This window comes from Melozone crissalis, unplaced genomic scaffold (genome assembly GCF_028551555.1).
Source record: "Melozone crissalis strain CALT ecotype California unplaced genomic scaffold, PUWL_Pcris_2 ptg000079l_1, whole genome shotgun sequence".
NCBI lineage: Eukaryota > Metazoa > Chordata > Aves > Passeriformes > Passerellidae > Melozone > Melozone crissalis.
Genome location: NW_026535856.1, coordinates 3,659,407 through 3,677,010, shown reverse-complemented (window position 1 = coordinate 3,677,010; position 17,604 = coordinate 3,659,407). Strand labels below are relative to the sequence as shown.

Sequence of the window (17,604 nt, the reverse complement as noted above, 5' to 3'; positions counted from 1 at the left end):
CTCGACCATTTGCACCCAGGTTTTGGGACCTTGGTTGAGCCTTGGAGCCCAGAGCTGAGTTTTGGGTCCAGGAGCTGAGATTTGGGGCAGAACCAGTTCAGAGCTGGGACACGGGGACAGGAATGGGGTCAGGGTCTGGGTACTGGGAGAAGGGTCTGGGGAATGAGAATGGAAGTGGGCAGAGCAATGAGGATGGGGTCAACATTATAAGCATTATTCCCTAAATAATTATCAGCAGATCTGGCGCAGAAATAGGATCCGGAATCCTCGTCCCTGAGGTTGTTCATGGTCAGCGTCACCGAGCTCTGCCCCTTGTCCATGCAGATGCTGACCCTGTCCTTGATTGATGGCCCGTAGCCGGCACTGGAACCGTCCCTGTTGATCCCCGTGAGCCACTCCAGCCCCTGACCGGGTCTCTGGCGCATCCAGAACATTCCTTTGCTCCTGAAATCGAACTTGGACCCTCGGCAGAGGAGGCGCAGGGACCCCCTGGGGGGCTGGTCTTCCCCCCCGGCCTCCACCAGGGTCACAGCCGCTCTCCCATCCCCAAACCTTCACTGGTTTTGCCGCAAATTCCCTTTGTCTGGCATGAAATATCCAAGAGAGATTTCCTATATGGAAAAATCCCTTAAACCCTGCAATTAGCCCCAGTCCACCCATTAATTAATTGGACAGCTCTGCCTGACTTTTGCATTGCCTCATCCCCATCTCCCCTTTGTCCCGCAGGGCTCTGGGCGGCCATGACCCTGCTGGAGTGCGGGGGCACCTCCAGCCCCCCGGGGGGTCCCTGACGTCGCTGTGCTGAGGGTCCGGGTTCAGTTTCGGCAGTTCTGACCTGCTCTGAGTCTGACAGAGACCCAGGCAGGGGCTGGAGTGGCTCGCGGGGATCAGCACTGCTGCTTACCCCTACTATGCGCCGTGAGTGCAGGGCCGGTTCACGATCTCCAGGGACAAAAGGCAGAGCTCGGTAACGCTGACCATGAACAACCTCAAGGATGAGGATTCTGTCATCTATTTCTGCGCGAAGTGTCATTTTGCTGGTCGTAATTACCAAGTTTATGGTATTGGTGCTGGTTTCAGGCCGGCCTTTGTTGTTGGGTCCCCAGATGTCCCCAACCCACTGACCATTCTCCCAAACCTCACCCATTGACTCAGATCTTCACCCTTTGTCCCTATTGCCCCAATGGAAGGCACTGACCCCAAACCCTCCCCTGCTCCTGCCCCAAAACTCAACCATTGGCCCCAAACCTTCACCCCTGGGCTTCAGTTCAGGCTTCCTCCAATCAGGGCCCAGGGAGCTGGGGGAGATTTGGGTGAAATGGGCAAAACTGGGGGAAAGTGTAGGGTTGAGGCAGCAGGGGCGGAGTTTGGGGGAAACTCTTTAAAACTTGAGGAGAAAAGCTGGGCTCTGGAGGAAGGATCACTGGGAGTGGAGATATCTGGTGACCATCCTCGGGCTGGGGCCACTGCTGGAATTGTCACTAAAAGCAGCAACACCACCACCATAACTTCTACTAGTGCATTTGGCGCAGAAATAAACGGCGGAATCCTCGTCCTTGAGGTTGTTCATGGTCCGCGTCACCGAGCTCTGCCCGTTGTCCCTGGAGATCGTGAACCGGCCCTTGACCGACGGCGTGTAGTAGGTGCAACCACCAGTGTTGCTGATACTGGCGATGTATTCCAGCATCTGCCCGGGTCTCTGGCGCATCCAGCACATCCCAAAACTGCCAAAATCAAACCCAGATGCACGGCACAGCAACGTCAGGGACCCCCCGGGCTGCTGGTTGTCCCCCCCGCACTCCAGCAGGGTCACGGCCGACCGGAGCCCTGCGGGACAAAGGGGAGATGGGGATGGGGCAAAGCTCAACCCTTGACCAAAATCCTGACTCTGGGCCCCAAACTGGGCACCATGGAGTTCATCATCCTCCACCCATGTGAGTCCTGCCCCATTTTTGAAGCATGCCATGTGAAGTTGGGCACTCTTGACCACTCAGGTTTCCCATCCCCATCTCCCCTTTGTCCCGCAGGGTTCCGGGCGGCCGTGACCCTTTTGGAGTGCGGGGGGGACCTCCAGCCCCCCGGGGGGTCCCTGCGCCTCCTCTGCCGAGGGTCCGGGTTCAGTTTCGGCAGTTCCACCATGCTCTGGATCCGCCAGAGACCCCGAAAGGCGCTGGAATGGCTCGTGGGGATCACCAGTGGTGGCACCACCGCCTACGCGCTGCCTGTCAAGGGCCGGGTCACGATCTCCAGGGACAACAGGCAGAGCTCGGTGACGCTGACCATGAACAACCTCAAGGTCGAGGATTCCGGATCCTATTTCTGCGCCAAATCTGTTGATGATGGTACTGGCTGGGAGACTGTTGCCTATCGTGTTGACCCCATGTCCTTTAGCAGAGTCCACAGAGATTGCGAGAGCTCCATGCAGGATTGAGACGTAACAGCTGGAACTGCTCAGTCATGATGGAACAGCAAAATAATCTCCTGTCTTCTGCCTCTCACACCAGAGCTTCTCTCTCTAACCCCATTGGTGACTTCTCCCTGACCCTCACTGTTGCACATGTTTGGATCCCCCTGTACCCTATAAAATGGGCTGGTTTAGCATATCTGACAGGAGAATTGCTGTCACTGCAATCCCTCACAGATCCCTCAATGAACCATGGCTGTGGAAACACCAGGACCTCTCCTTGTCCTCTCTGTCTGTCTGGTTCTGCCCCAGCCAAAGGCGCCCCAGCGAATGAGCAAAGAGCTGGAATCCTGAGAGCTGAGAATCACGAAAGAGCTGAAATCCTGAGAGAGTTGATAATCACGAAAGAGCTGAAATCACTATATAGCTGAAATCCTGAGGGAGCTGAGAATCACTAAAGAGCTGAAATCACTGAGCTTGCTGAGATGGTGGCATCTCTGAGCTGATTGGGTGTTGGTGCTCTCTGTCTCCAAGATTTATCCAGATTGGCCTGCATGGCTCGGGGATCAGCCAAATCAGATATCTGGGTCTTATCAGGGTTGGGACAAGGAGACAGGAACGGGGTCAGGGCTTGGGGTTTGTGGGAAGGGCCTGGGGAATGGGGACAGGAGGGGAGCAAGGGCACGGGGACGAGGCCAAACTGATAAGCATCATCATAAGCCCAATTATCACCATAAGCACGTTTGGCACAGAAATAGATGGCGGAATCCTCATCCTTGAGGTTGTTCATGGTCAGCGTCACCGAGCTCTGCCCGTTGTCCCTGGAGATCGTGAACCGGCCCTGCACCGACGGCACGTAGTAGGTGTAAGCACCATTGTACCTGATCCCCGCGACCCATTCCAGCCCCTGCCCGGGTCTCTGTCGAGCCCATTCCATTTCAAAACTGCCGAAACTGAACCCGGACCCTCGGCAGAGGAGGCGCAGGGACCCCCCGGGGGGCTGGAGGTCCTCCCCGCACTCCAGCAGGGTCACGGCCGCCCAGAGCCCTGCGGGAAAATGGGGAGATGATGGAAATGAGACACCTGATTGGTCAAGGGCCCCTAAGTTGGGGTGGCCAGCTGGACAAAGGGGTGGAATCCACCAATGAGGAGGATGATGAACTCTAAATATCCCAGTTTGGGGCCAAGAGTCAGGATTTGGGTCAAGGGTTGAGCTTTGGCCTCATCCCCATCTCCCCTTTGTCCCGCAGAGCTCCGGGCGGCCGTGACCCTGCTGGAGTGCGGGGGGGACCACCAGCCCCCCGGGGGGTCCCTGACATTGCTGTGCCGAGGGTCCGGGTTCAGTTTTGGGAGTTATGGAATGTACTGGATCCGCCAGAGACCTGGGCAGGGCTTGGAATACGTCGCAGGCATCTACAACACTGGTGGCACCACCTACTACAATCCATCGGTCAAGGGCCGGTTGAGGATCTTCAGGGACAACGGGCAGAACTCGGTGACGCTGACCATGAACAACCTCAAGGACGAGGATTCCGCCACCTATTTCTGTGCCAAGAGTGCTGGTGCTTGTTGGGCTGAAAGTGCTCATCGTATTGACGATGGCCTTGCTGTCCCCATCCCCATCCCCGTGTCCCCCCCCTGTCCCCGTTGCCCAGATCCTTCACCCAAACCCCCAGCCCACACCCAGCCCTTGACCATTGATCCCAACCTTGCTCTGCCTCGGATCCAGTTCTCACCCGCTGACCCCAAACCACAACTCCTGACCCCAAATCTCCTCTTTCTTCCCCAAAACCTTGTTATAAAAGTGGATACTTCAAGCCAAGGGTTAAGTTTTGGGTCAAATTTTTGGCAATGTGCAGAGAGCGGATTTCGGGCCGAACCACTCCAAGACTGGGACATGGGGACAGGAATGGGGTCCAGGCTTGGAGTTTTGGGGGAGGGTCCAGAGAATGGAGATAGGTGGGGACCGGGGAACAGGAACACGGCCAAATGCAACCGAAACATAAGAGTGACCAATACCTGCAGCAGCATTCCAACCAGCAGTACCAACAACACTTCTGCCACAGAAATAGGATCCAGAATCCTCATCCTTGAGGTTGTTCATGGTCAGCGTCACCGAGCTCTGCCTGTTATCCCTGGAGATCGTGAACTGGCCCTTGACTGAATCCGCGTACCTGGTGCTGCCACCATCGTTGCTGATACTCGTGAGCCTCTCCAGCCCCTGCCCGGGGTCTCTGGCAATACCAGCTCATGTGGAAACTGCCAAAATTGAACCCGGACCCTCGGCACAGCAACGTCAGGGACCCCCCGGGGGGCTGGAGGTCCCCACCGCACTCCAGCAAGGTCACAGCCGCCGGGAGCCCCGCGGGACAAAGGGGAGATGGGGATGAGAAACCTGATTGGTTCAGCGCCGAAAAGCGGGTGTGGCAAACTGGAAAAAGGGATGAAACGCACCTGGGAAGAGGATGATGACCTCCAAGGGTCCCAATTTGGGGCCACGAGTCAGGATTTGGGTCAAGGGTTGAGCTTTGGCCTCATGCCCATCTCCCCTTTGTCCCGCAGGGCTCCGGGTGGCCGTGACCCTGCTGGAGTGCGGGGGGGACTTCCAGCCCCCCGGGGGGTCCCTGCGCCTTCTCTGCTGAGGGTCCGGGTTCAGTTTCGGCAGTGTCTCCATGCACTGGGTGCGCCAGAGACCCGGGCAGGGTCTGGAGTGGCTCGCAGGGATCTACAGCAGTGGCAGCACCTACTATGCGGATTCAGTCAATGGCCGGTTCATGATCTCCGGGGACAACGGGCAGAGCTCGGTGACGCTGACCGTGAACGACCTCAAGGATGAGGATTCTGGATCCTATTTCTGTGCCAAAAATATTGATAATAATTTTTGCAGTGCTGGTGCTCCTCTTGATCCATCTGATCCCATCATCGGGTCCCCATCCGTCCCCATTTCCCAGACTCTTCCTCCATTCCTGTCCCCCTGTCCCAGCTCTGAACTGGCTCTGCCCCAATCTCAGCTCTTGCCACCAAATCTCAGCACTTGGCTCCCATGCTCAATGAAGGTCCCCAAACCTGGGTGCACATGGTCGAGATTTGGGGAAAATGGGCCTGATTTTGTTCCGTGGCTGTGACTCAGTTCCACCACTGCAGTTTTGGGACAGAACGGGTCCAGTTGGGCAAAAATCATTGGGATTGGATGGACGAGGGTGAGCTCAGGGTGAAACCGGCCCTGATTTTGAGCCAGAGCTGAGATCAGGGCCAGAGCAGGGCATGCTTGGGACAAAGGGTCAGGAATGTTTTCAGAGGTTGGAGAGAAGGGTCTGGGGCAAGGGGACAAGGACGAAGCTGAAAGGACAACCAGCAGCAGCATTCCAACCACCAGTGCGTGGTTCTTTGGCACAGAAATAGGATCCAGAATCCTCGTCCTTGAGGTTGTTCATGGTCAGCATCACCGAGCTCTGCCCGTTGTCCCTGGAGATCCTGACGCGATCCTTGAACGATGGCGCGAGGTTGGTGCCGGAACCATCGCTCCTGATGCTCCGGACCCACTCAAGCCCCTGCCCGGGTCTCTGTCGGACCCATTGCAGGGCAACACTCCCGAAACTGAACCTGGACCCTCGACAGGGGAGGCGCAGGGACCAGGGAGGCTGGAGGTCCCCCCCGCACTCCAGCAGGTTCTTGGCCATTCCCACAAACCCAAACCTTCACTGGTTTTGCCCCAAATTCCCTTTGTCTTGCCCCAAATCTCCCACAGATATTTCCAGTATTGTAAAGTTTCTTCAGCCCTGCAATTAGCTCCGATCCACCCATTAATTACTTGGACAGCTCTGCCGGAGTTTTGCATCTCGTCATCCCCATCTCCCCTTTGTCCCGCAGGGCTCCAGGCGGCCGTGACCCTGCTGGAGTGCTTGGGTCATCTCCAGCCCCCCAGGGAGGTCCCTGCGCCTCCTCTGCCGTGGGTCTGGGTTCAGTTTTGGCAGTTTTGGGATGCAGTGGTTGCGCCAGAGACCTGGGCAGGGGATGGAGTGGCTCGCGGGTATCAGGAACGATGGTGCTTACAACAACTACGCGCCGTCGGTCAAGAGACGGTTCAGGATCTCCAGGGACAACGGGCAGAGCTTGGTGACGCTGCCCATGAACAACCTCAAGGACGAGGATTCCGGATCCTATTTCTGTGCCAAATGTCAAAGCACTGGCTGTGGTAATGGTGCTTATGCTTATGTTGTTGATGGTGGTTGTGGTCCCAAGCCCTTTTTTCTGTGTTCCCAAGTATCACAGAATTCTCTGATCCTTCCCCAAAATCCTGGCTCTTTTTCTCACATCTCAGATATTTTCCCCCAAACTACGCAATCACTTCCCCAATTCAAAGTTTCCCCGCCAATTTTGCCCATTTCTCCCCCGTCTGGCCCTTCCCCTCCGTCCCAGTGCGGAACACGCATCGCTCCAGGGCCCTTTGCACACAAAGCTTTTTGTGCAGCCGGCGCTCTGCCGCAGCGCCCCGAGGCTGAGCTGCCCTCTGCCAGACACAGATGTTCACCATGACCAAAACCAGGAACTTTCTGTTTCCTTTCCCGCCCTGGCCGGGACCCGGCAGCTGCCGGGGTGGAAGTGGGGGGAGGCTGCGGAGCCCCAAAATCGCGGCGTCTGCTCCTCCCTTCCACCGTCGCTCGCTCCCACCTGGGGCTTTACTGCTCCCTCAGCGGCCGTGGTGTCTGGGGCTGCTCCTTGGGGCTGGGCTGGAATCCTCTCTGGGACCTCTGGACATGGTGACGATGCTAGTGGTGGCACCAAACCCCCATCCCTGGTTCCCCAAATGTTCCAAAATCTCTAAATCCTTCCCCAAATCCCAACCCTTGACCCCATTCTTGACCTTCCTCCGCAGTCTCCACCATCTTTTCCCCAACTTTCGACTTTCCCCCAATTTTGCCCATTTCACCCAAATCTCCCCCAGTTCCCATGCCCTGATTGGAGGAGGCCTGAACTGGAGGCCAGGGGTGAAGGTTTGGGGCCAATGGTTGAGTTTTGGGGCAGGAGCAGGGGAGGGTTTGGGGTCAGTGCTGACCATTGGGGCAAATGGGGGAGATTTGGGACAAAGGGTCAAGGGCTGAGGTTTGGGGGGAGGATCTGGGTTTGGGGACAGGGGGGGAACTCTAAGATGGGGACTCAGAAATAAACACTGTGACAACATCACCACAATCACTATCGTCACCAGCAGCAGGAACACAACAATCATCCCAATTTTTGGCACAGAAATAAACAGCAGAATCCGCGACCTTGAGGTTGGCCATGGTCAACGTCATCAGACTCTGCCCGTTGTCCCTGGCGATCATGAACCGGCCCTTGACCGAATCCGTGTACCAGGTGCTGCCACCGCTGCGGATGTAGGCGACGAATTCCAGCCCCTGCCCGGGTCTCTGACGGACCCATTGTAGGGCAAAACTCCTGAAACTGAACCCGGACCCTCAGCAAAGCAACGTCAGGGACCGCCCGGGGAACTGGAGGTCCCCCCCGCACTCCAGTAGGGTCACGGCCGCCCGGAGCCCATCCCCAAATCTTCACCAATTTCACTCATATCTTCACTGGTTTGGTCCCAAGTCTCCACCAGATTTTTCGGGTATCCTGAGGTCCCTCAAACCCTGCAAGTGAACTCAATATTCTCATTAATATTTCGACACCTTTTCCTGAGTGTTCCACATTGATTTCAAACGTAATAGCTTATTAACAACCCCCAAACCCCCTGGGACCCCAACCCACAAAGCCCCTGGGTACAACCCGGCCTTGGCCTTGAGCTCCCTCCGGCTCCTGTGTGGGGAGTGCGGGGGGGACCTCCAGCTCCCCGGGGGGTCCCTGCGCCTCCTCTGCCGAGGGGCCGGGTTCGATTTTGGGAATTTTGCCATGGCCTGGATCCATCAGAAACCCGGGCTGGGGCTGGAGCCAGTCGCAAGTATCAGCAAAGGTGGCAGCACCTACTACGCGCCATCGGTCAAGGGCCGGTTCAGGATCTCCAGGGACAACGGGCAGAGCTCGGTGACGCTGACCATGAACTACCTCAAGGACGAGGATTCCGGATCCTATTTCTGTGCCAAATCTTCTGGTATTATCACTGCTCTTACTGCTATTATTGTTGTTTGGTTTACTGTTTGCGGTTCTCACCCCGTCCCTGTCCCCAGCTGTCCCCAGACCCTTCCCCAAACCCCCCTGACCCACCCCTGAGCCTTTGTCCAAGCCCTGCCCCCTTTGCCCCAATGCTGCCCATTGACCCAAAACCTTGCCCTGGGTCTGGCCCATAACTCAACTCTCGGCCCCAAATCTCCCCCTCGTGCCCCAAAAGCACCCAAAGGGTCGAGATTTGGGGGCAGCAGTTGAGGTTTGGGCCAGCGGCTGGGGCTGGGAGCCCAAAGTGGGGATTTGGGGCAGAATCGGGCAAGTTTTGGTGCCAAAGCAGGAGGGTTTAGGGCAGAACCAGTTTGGGGGTTTGGGGCAGAACCAGTGTTTTGGGGTTTGGGGCAGAACCAGTTTGGGGGTTTTGGCTCAGTGCTTGGTTTTGGACTGGGGCATGGTTCTGGGCAAACTGTCCAAGGGTGAGGATGAGAAGGCTGAGATTTGGGAAAAATGATAAGAACGGAGGGAGAAGTCCAGAGTTGGGGCAGCAATGGCAGAATTTTGGGGAAAAGGACGGAGATTTGGGGAAAAGGGCTGGGATTTAGGGAGGGACCAGAGAATTCTGTGATACTTGGGCACAGAGAGGAGAGGGCCTTGGACCACAGCCACCATCACCATGGTCACCAAAAGCAGTAGCATCATAATCACAACTACTGCCGGAACATTTGGCACAGAAAGAGGATCCGGAATCCTCGTCCTTGAGGTTGTTCATGGTCAGCGTCACCGAGCTCTGCCCGTTGTCCGTGGAGATCGTGAACCGACCCTTCACCGATGGCGCATAGATGGTGGTGGAACCATCGCTCCTGATCCACGCGACGAATTCCAGCACCTGCCCGGGTCTCTGGTGGATCCAGAACATGGCAACACTCCCGAAATTGAACCCAGCCCCTCGACAGAGGAGGCGCAGGGACCCCCCGGGGGGCTGGAGGTCCCCCCCGCACTGCAGCATGGTCACGGCCGCCTGGAGCCCTGCGGGACAAAAGGGAGATGGGGATGAGGCCAAAGCTAAACCCTTGACCCCAAAATCGCAACTATTGGCCCCAGGTTGTGACAATTTGTTCTTCTCCTCCTGCTCCTGGTCCCCTTCCCAGGTGGGTCCTGTTCCTTTCTCCAGCTGGCCACACCTACTTTGGGCCCTCAGCCAATCAGGTTTCTCATCCCCATCTCCTCTTTGTTTGGCAGGGCTCCGGGTGGCCATGACCCTGCTGGAGTGTGGGGGGGAACTCCAGCTCCCCAGGGGGGTCCCTGCGCCTCCTCTGCCGAGGGTCCGGGTTCTATTTCGGGAGTTACCCATTGAGCTGGGTGCGCCAGAGACCCGGACAGGGGCTGGAGTGGCTCGCAGGCATCTACAGCGATGGTTCCTACATCTACTACGCGCCATCGGTCAAGGGTCGGTTCACGATCTCCAGGGACAACAGGCAGAGCTCGGTAACGCTGACCATGAACAACCTCAATGACGAAGATTCCGCCACCTATTTCTGTGCCAAGGGTTTTGCTGGTTATGCTGGTGATAACAATGCCTGCTGTATTGACCCCACCCAATCACTGCATCTCCACCTGTCCCCATTCCCCAGCCCCTTCCCCAGCTCCCAGCCCCTGACCTGGCCCGTGACCATTTCTCCATTTCCCTTTCCCCTCTCCGGCCCCAAACCCCAACCCTTGGCCATTGATCTTCCCCCAAATTCTGCCCCAAAGGTCAGCGCTGGGCCCGGGTCTCTGGACACGTATTCAGTCACCGAGAGCGAGGACGAGGCCAGGGATTTGGGGGAGGGTCTGGGGTGTGGGGACAATTAGGGATGCAAAAAAGGAGGCGGGGCTAAATGCTCCATAACCAGCACCAGCAGCGTCACTACGATCAGCAACAACAGCATTATAACTCTCAGGAGTTTTGGCATAGAAATAGGGTCCAGAATCCTCGTCCTTGAGGGTATTCATGGTCAGCGTCACCGAGCTCTGCCCGTTGTGCCTGGAAATGCTGAACCGGCCGCGGAACAATGACGGGTATCTGGTGTCTCCATCATAGTCAATCCCTACAACGTATTCCAGGCCCTGCCCAGGCCACTGGCGGATCCACATCAGCCTGGATCGTCCGAAACTGAGCCTGGCCCCTTGGCATAGGAGGCGCAGGGACCCCCCGGGGGGCTGGAGTTGCCCCCCACACTCCAGCAGGGTCACGGCTGCCCGGAGCCCTGTGGGACAAAGGGGAGATGATGGAAATCAAAACTCTGATTGGTCAAGGGCCCCCAAGTGGGTGTGGCCAGCTGGACAATGGGGTGGAATCCTCCTGGGAGGATGATGAACTCTAAAGATCCCAATTTGGGGCCAAGGGCCAAGATTTGGGTCAAGGGTTGAGCTTTGTCCTCATCCCCATCTCCCCTTTGTCCCGCAGGGCTCCGGGCGGCCGTGACCCTGCTGGAGTGCGGGGGGGACCTCCAGCCCCCCGGGGGGTCCCTGCGCATCCTCTGCCGAGGGTCTGGGTTCAGTTTTGGGAGCTACGACATGTACTGGATCCGCCAGAGACCCGGGCAGGGGATGGAATGGGTTGCGAGTATCAGCTACAATGGTGGTTGGACCGGGTACGCGCTATCGGTGCAGGGCAGGTTCAGGATCTCCAGGGACAACGGGCAGAGCTCGGTGACACTGACCATGAACAACCTCAAGGACGAGGATTCCGCAGCTTATGTCTGTGGCAAATGTGTTGATGATCGTGATGGTTGGGAGAATGTTGCCTGTCGTTTTTTTTGCCTCATCCCCATCGCTGTTTACCCCATGTCCCCATTCCCCAGACCCTTCCCCAATCCCCAGCCTCTGACCCCATTCCTGTCCCGTGTCCCAGCTCTGAAGTCGTTCTTCCCCAGTCTCAGCTCTTGGCCCCAAACCTCAGCTCTGGGCTCCACGTCCCAACCAAATTCCCCAAAATTGACGAGGATGTCCCAGATCCGGCTCCACCGTGTCAATCTGCCTATGCTTTGTGTGATTGGCCACAAACCTCTCGCGGTGAGCGGCCCCATTGAGTTCTGTGTGTGCTGCCGGGGCCTTGAGCCGCCGACACCTCCCCATGGCCACAGCCCAGTGAGGACAGCGATGGTGGGAAACCAAACGGCTCCAGAGGGGTCCCCACAGCCCCGTCCCGGTGGGGATTGGGACAGAGACCCCCGGGCGGGGACGGGCCCAGGGCTGAGGATTGGGGGAATTGTTGGGGGTTTGGGGACAGCTGGGGACACTGAGATGGGTGCGTGGATCCACCACTTGGGTCTTCACCATAAGCAGCAGGATCCCAATCACTAGCATGAAAAGATTTGGCACAGAAATAGGATCCGGAATCGTCGTCCTTGAGGTTGTTCATGGTCAGCGTCACCGAGCTCTGCCCGTTGTCCCTGGAGATCCTGAACCGGCCCTTGACCGACGGCGCGTAGTCGGTGTAAGCACCATCGTTCCTGATCCCCGCGAGCCACTCCAGCCCCTGTCCGGGTCTCTGGCGCAACCACTGCATGCCAAAACTGCCGAAACTGAACCCGGACCCTTGGCAGAGGAGGCGCAGGGCCCCCCCGGGGGGCTGGAGGTCCCCCACGCACTCCAGCAGGGTCACGGCCGCCCGGAGCCCTGCCGGACAAAGGGGGGATGGGGATGAGAAACCTGATTGGCTGTGGGCCTGCAGTGGGTGTGGCCAGCTGGAAAAAGGGATGAGACCCACCTGGGAGGGTGAACAGGAGCAGGAGGAGAAGGACAAATTGTCACAACCTGGGGCCAATACCTGGGATTTTGGGGTCAAGGGTTGAGCTTTGGCCATCCCCATCTGTGTTGGGATGTGCGGGAGAAACGCGGCATGCGATATGATTGATCAGCAAGTCTCAAATCTTTATTGGTAGGCACGCATCTTTATATCGGTGTTAATGAGGCTCATGCATATTGCAAAGGCAAGCTCACCATTGGTCAGTTACTTATCAGCCAACTGCGCCTCGTTCTGCATTGTTATGGATGTTATATTGAAACTTCTCTTCGTATTTCTGCCAAAGATGTTTTCTCCTATCCTGCTGCTGCACCAAGGGCACAATGACCTTGCCTGTCAATGGACACTGGCTGCTGGCTCCTGTACTTGTAACCTTCAAGCTTGACCAGTGGCATTATGTCAACGTGACCTTTAACAGCCAACCAGCTGTCCACAAAGCTCTCCACATTTCTCCCCTTTGTCCTGCAGGGCTCCGGGCGGCCGTGACCCTGCTGGAGCGCGGGGGGGACCTCCAGCCCCCCGGGGGGTTCCTGCACCTCCTCTGCCGAGGGTCCGGGTTCAGTTTCGGCAGTTTGTCCATGCTCTGGAGGTCGGAGGAAGGAGACCCAGACACCAGTTGGTTCATCCAAGTCCAATTTATTGATCGAATTCGGCGGGTTAAATATAGTTCTTAATAAGCTTCATACATATTGCAAAAGTTGAGCTCAGGATTGGTTAGTTACGTATCAACAACTACACCTACTTCTACATTCTTGTGCTTATTCTTCTGTTACATTCTGCAGATATTCAGGACTAATCTCACCTCCCTTTCCTCATGTTGCAGCAAGGCCATCCGGCATTCTTGCCTGTCAGCAGTCACTGAATCAGAGACTGCTGACCTCCCTTTCAAGCTTAACCAGTGGCATTATGTCAGTATGGCCTTTCTCAGCTAACCAACTCTTAATAAAATCCTCCACATTCTGGATGCGCCAGAGACCCGGGCAGGGTTTGGAATACGTCGCAGGCATCTACTACAATGGTGCCAACACCTACTACGCGGATTCGGTCAAGGGCCGGTTCACGATCTCCAGGGACAATGGGCAGAGCTCGATGACGCTGACCATGAACAACCTCAAGGACGAGGATTCTGCCGTTTATTTCTGCGCCAAACGTAGCAGTAATGGTTATTGTTCTGCTGGTCCTGCTCGTATTGACAATTCCTGCCGTGGCCCCAGCCCCATTGCAGTCCCAAGTGCCCACAATCCCCAGAGATCTTTCCCCGACTCCCAGCTCTGTTCATCAAATCTTCACCAGTTCCTTCCAAACTCTGTCCCTGCTGCCCCAACTCTCGGCTTTCCCCCACTTTTGCCCATTTCACCCAAATCTCCCCCAGCTCCCTGGGCCCTGATTGGAGGAGGCCTGAACTGGAGGCCAGGGGTGAAGGTTTGGGGCCAATGGTTGAGTTTTGGGGCAGGAGCAGGGGAGGGTTTGGGGTCAGTGCTGACCATTGGTGCAGATGGGGGAGATTTGGGACAAAGGGTCAAGGGCTGAGGTTTGGGGGAGGAAGCTGGGTTTGGGGAAGGGGGAGGCCTTGGAGATGGGAACAGGGTCAAAACCATCAGCAGCAGAAGCAGCAGCATCCCAAATATTATCAGCAGCCTTGGCACAGAAATGGGGATGAAGGAAAAAATCCACCCAAATGTTGATTCTTGCATGCAGATCCTGATGTGTACCAAAAATTGGGACCCTTGGACCTCCCCATCTTCGTCCTGCAACTCCTGCCAGTCATCCCAGGTGGATCCCACACCCTTCTTCTGGCATGGCGATGCCCACTTTGGATCCATAACCAATCCAGCTCCTCCTCCCCATATCCCCTTTTTCCCACAGGGCTCAGGGCAGCCGTGACCCTGCTGGAGTGCAGGGGGTCCTCCAGCTGCCCGGGGGGTCCCTGACGTTGCTGTGCCAAACATCTGGCTTCAATTTCACAAAATCTGCAATGTTCTGGATCCGCCAGAGACCCGGGCTGGGGCTGGAATTCGTCGCGGGGATCAACGGTGCTGGTTCCACCCCCAGATAAACTGTGGAGGATTTTATTAAGAGTTGGTTAATTGAGAAAGGCCATACTGACTTAATGCCGCTGGTTAAGCTCGAAAGGGAGGTCAGCAGTCTCTGATTCAGTGACTGCTGACAAGCAAGAATGCCGGATGGCCTTGCTGCAACATGAGGAAAGGGAGGTGAGATTAGTCCTGAATATCTGCAGAATGTAACAGAAGAATAAGCACAAGAATGTAGAAGTAGGTGTAGTTGTTGATATGTAACTAACCAATCCTGAGTTCAACTTTTGCAATATGTATGAAGCTTATTAAGAACTATATTTAACCCGCCGTATTCGATCAATAAATCGGACTTGGATGAACCAATTGGTGTCTGGGTCTCCTTCCTCCGACAAATGGTGGAGAATGCGGGCAAAGGCCGCATTCTGAACGTTCGCTCTTTTGGATTATAAATTCGCCACGGTCGAGGAAGTTGGGTGAGAGTCCTTGCAGCCGGGACGGTGCCGGATTTTAATAGCACCCTTGAGGATTACAACGGTATCTCAAGTCTCTACATGTCGCCGGGAGCCTGGAAGAGCTGCAACAGCGCGCGCTGATATATAGGTATGGATAGGCAAGCGACATACGACCTATTCTCCTCATATTTAGAAAAGCGAGGAGTAAAATGGGTAGATTTAAAAAAGGAGTTACCAGGGTTATTAGCTTATGGTCATTCTAAAGGGATTTTTGCTAACCCACATACAGTTCATGAGATAGCAGAGTGGAAAAAGTTTGGGGATATCCTGTGGGATGCAGTGTTAGATGACGATAAGTCAGCAAAGAAATTTGGCAAGTTATGGCGGGTGGTGTATAATACGTTGCTTCAGCAGGTTTCTGAGAGAAAGGCAGCAGAAAGGGCAACAGAAGCTTATAAGAAGAATATAGGGTATGGTCGTGAGGATGATCCCCTGGCACCTTCTGTAACTCAGATACTTATGCCTAAGAGTCCCCAGCAGAGTGGTGTGCAGGATTTTCCTATAAATAGTGTGGAACCGTCTGCACCTTTACTGTTGCGGGAGGAGGGCAGGCTGGATGGTGGAGGTAAGAGCTCGCCTCCGCCGCCAGCTTCAGGCAGGTTGGATGGTGGGGGTGGGAGCAAGCCAGCTTCACCTCCGTCTCCAGCTTTGCCTCCGCCGCTTCCCCCGCGAGAGTCGGCTTCAGTGGGGGGGGGGGGCCGCTTCCCCCGCGCCAGCCAGCTCCGGTTTCACCCTCGGCTTCGGTGGGGGGGGGGCCGCTTCCCCCGCGTGAGCCGGCTCCGGTTTCACCCTCGGCTTCGGTAGGGGGGGGGGCCGCTTCCCCCGCGCGAGCCAGCTCCGGTTTCACCGGCTTTGCCTCCGCCGCTTCCCCAGTATGAGTCAGCTCCGGCGGGGGGGCTGAATCCCCCGCCGGAAACCTCGGTCTCGGTACCGAAATGCCAGCAGCATAGCACCCTTAAAGAGTCAGATCCTATCCCGGGGGCACACAGTGACCTATGGGGGGAGATGGCTAAGCAGAGAAGGGAAGCTTGGGCTGCTGTGGCAAAAGAAGTAATGCAAATGGGGGATGGCGAGGCGATGGAAGTAGTCTCTAGTCTTTCATGTCCGGTTACATATACACCACAATATGATGCACAGGGGAACCTTACGCATAATATAGCAGCCTATGAGCCCTTAGACTGGAAGCTGCTAGCTCAGTTACGTTCTACAGTTAGTCAGTTTGGAGTAAAAAGTGAACCTGTTAAGCAAATGTTAGATTATCTTTTTAATACTCAGATTTTATGCCCAAATGATTTAAGAGGAATAGTTCGGTTGATATTTACTCAGCATCAGCAGTTACTGTTTAATGCACATTGGCACGCTCTGGTAAATGAGTCAGTTGCTGTACAGCGAGCTCAAGGAGATCCATTACATGGAGTGACAGTAGATGAGCTTATGGGCTTAGGGGCATTTTTGCGTACAGAGGCACAGATGATATCGGGAGCAGATAAGCTTAGAGAGTCTATGCGGTTAGTGCGTGCTGCAATAGATATGGTTAAAGAACCAGGAGGGTTACCGGCTTATATGGGCATTAAACAAGGTAGAGAAGAATCATTTGGGAATTTTATAGACAGGGCAGCTACTGCTATAGATCGGGCTGGTGTCGCAGACTACATGAAGGGGGCGCTATTGAAGCAGTGAGCCCTTCAAAATAGCAATCCAGCAACACAAAGAGTGTTAGCTACTTTGGGGGCAAATTGGACCATTGAGGAAGCATTAGAGCGAATGGCACTAATGCCAACAGCTTCACAGGCATTTATAGTAGATGCAATAAAGGAGCTAGGGTTGGGATTACAAAAGCAAGCAGAGTCTACTCAAAGTCAGGTGTTAGCTGCTCTTGCTCCTCTCCGAAATGGCTCACTGGCGGTCACGCAGAGCTCGAGACCATTCCTCAAGTGCTACAGATGCGGCAGTGAGGGACACACGCGACGAACATGTCGAGCAACCGGGATATGGTGTCACAACTGCCGATCCGGTTCCCACAACTCTACAGCTTGTAGGCGCCGGTCGGGAAACTATCCCAGGAGCGCGCAGCAGGCGAGCCGCGCCCAGACACAAGTAGCCGCCGTGACATCGGAGACACCAGCTGCCGACGCAACATCGCTGCCACCCCCTGTCTGCAACCAGCCACAGAAGGCAGCCTCGGCTTGGACTTATCAGCAGCAGTAGACGTCACATTAATGACGAATCGGCCTGAGAGGATACCAACTGGAGTAAAGGGTCCTCTCATTTTGAATGAACAAAAATGTGGAGCATTGTTATTAGGACGTTCTTCAATAACTATGCTGGGATTATTTGTATTGCCTGGTGTTATCGATGCGGATTATACAGGGGAAATACAAATTATGGTTTACACCCTTTATCCTCCTATTAAAATAACAAAAGGACAACGCATTGCACAATTAATACCACTATCACAAATGACATCTGGTATACCATCATTTACTGGACAAACGCGGGATGAAAAGGGTTTTGGCTCTACTGGTGTTACACTTTTAACTGTGGATTTACAAAATAGACCAAAACAAAAAGTGGAAATTACCCATGGACATCAAAGCATAACCCTTTATGGATTATTGGATACAGGAGCAGATACCAGCATTATCTCTCCAGAAGCGTGGCCACAACATTGGCCTCTGTTCCCATCATCAAATATGCTCACCGGAGTAGGAGGATTTACATTAGCAAGTAGATCACCACTTTTGTTAGTGTGTATTGATGATCAAC

General features: G+C 55.4%; 2 gene segments (V, D, J or C); one reads left to right on the top strand and one right to left on the bottom strand.

Moving 5' to 3' along the window:
* Nucleotides 1–1,420: 1,420 nt before the first annotated feature.
* Nucleotides 1,421–1,822, bottom strand: LOC128946221 (Ig heavy chain V region 914-like; the record flags this gene model as incomplete). The annotated part of the segment is given in 1 exon segment: nucleotides 1,421–1,822. A coding segment is annotated over 1 exon segment (402 nt), but the record flags the coding sequence as incomplete, so codon positions are not given.
* A 315-nt stretch (nucleotides 1,823–2,137) lies between these two features.
* LOC128946220 (Ig heavy chain V region 914-like) overlaps nucleotides 2,138–17,604 on the top strand; it is a 36,199-nt gene continuing 20,732 nt past the window's right edge. Inside the window, 3 exon segments of the V gene segment in view lie at nucleotides 2,138–2,236; nucleotides 10,955–11,108; nucleotides 13,294–13,476. Coding sequence covers nucleotides 2,138–2,236; nucleotides 10,955–11,108; nucleotides 13,294–13,476 — 436 coding nt within the window.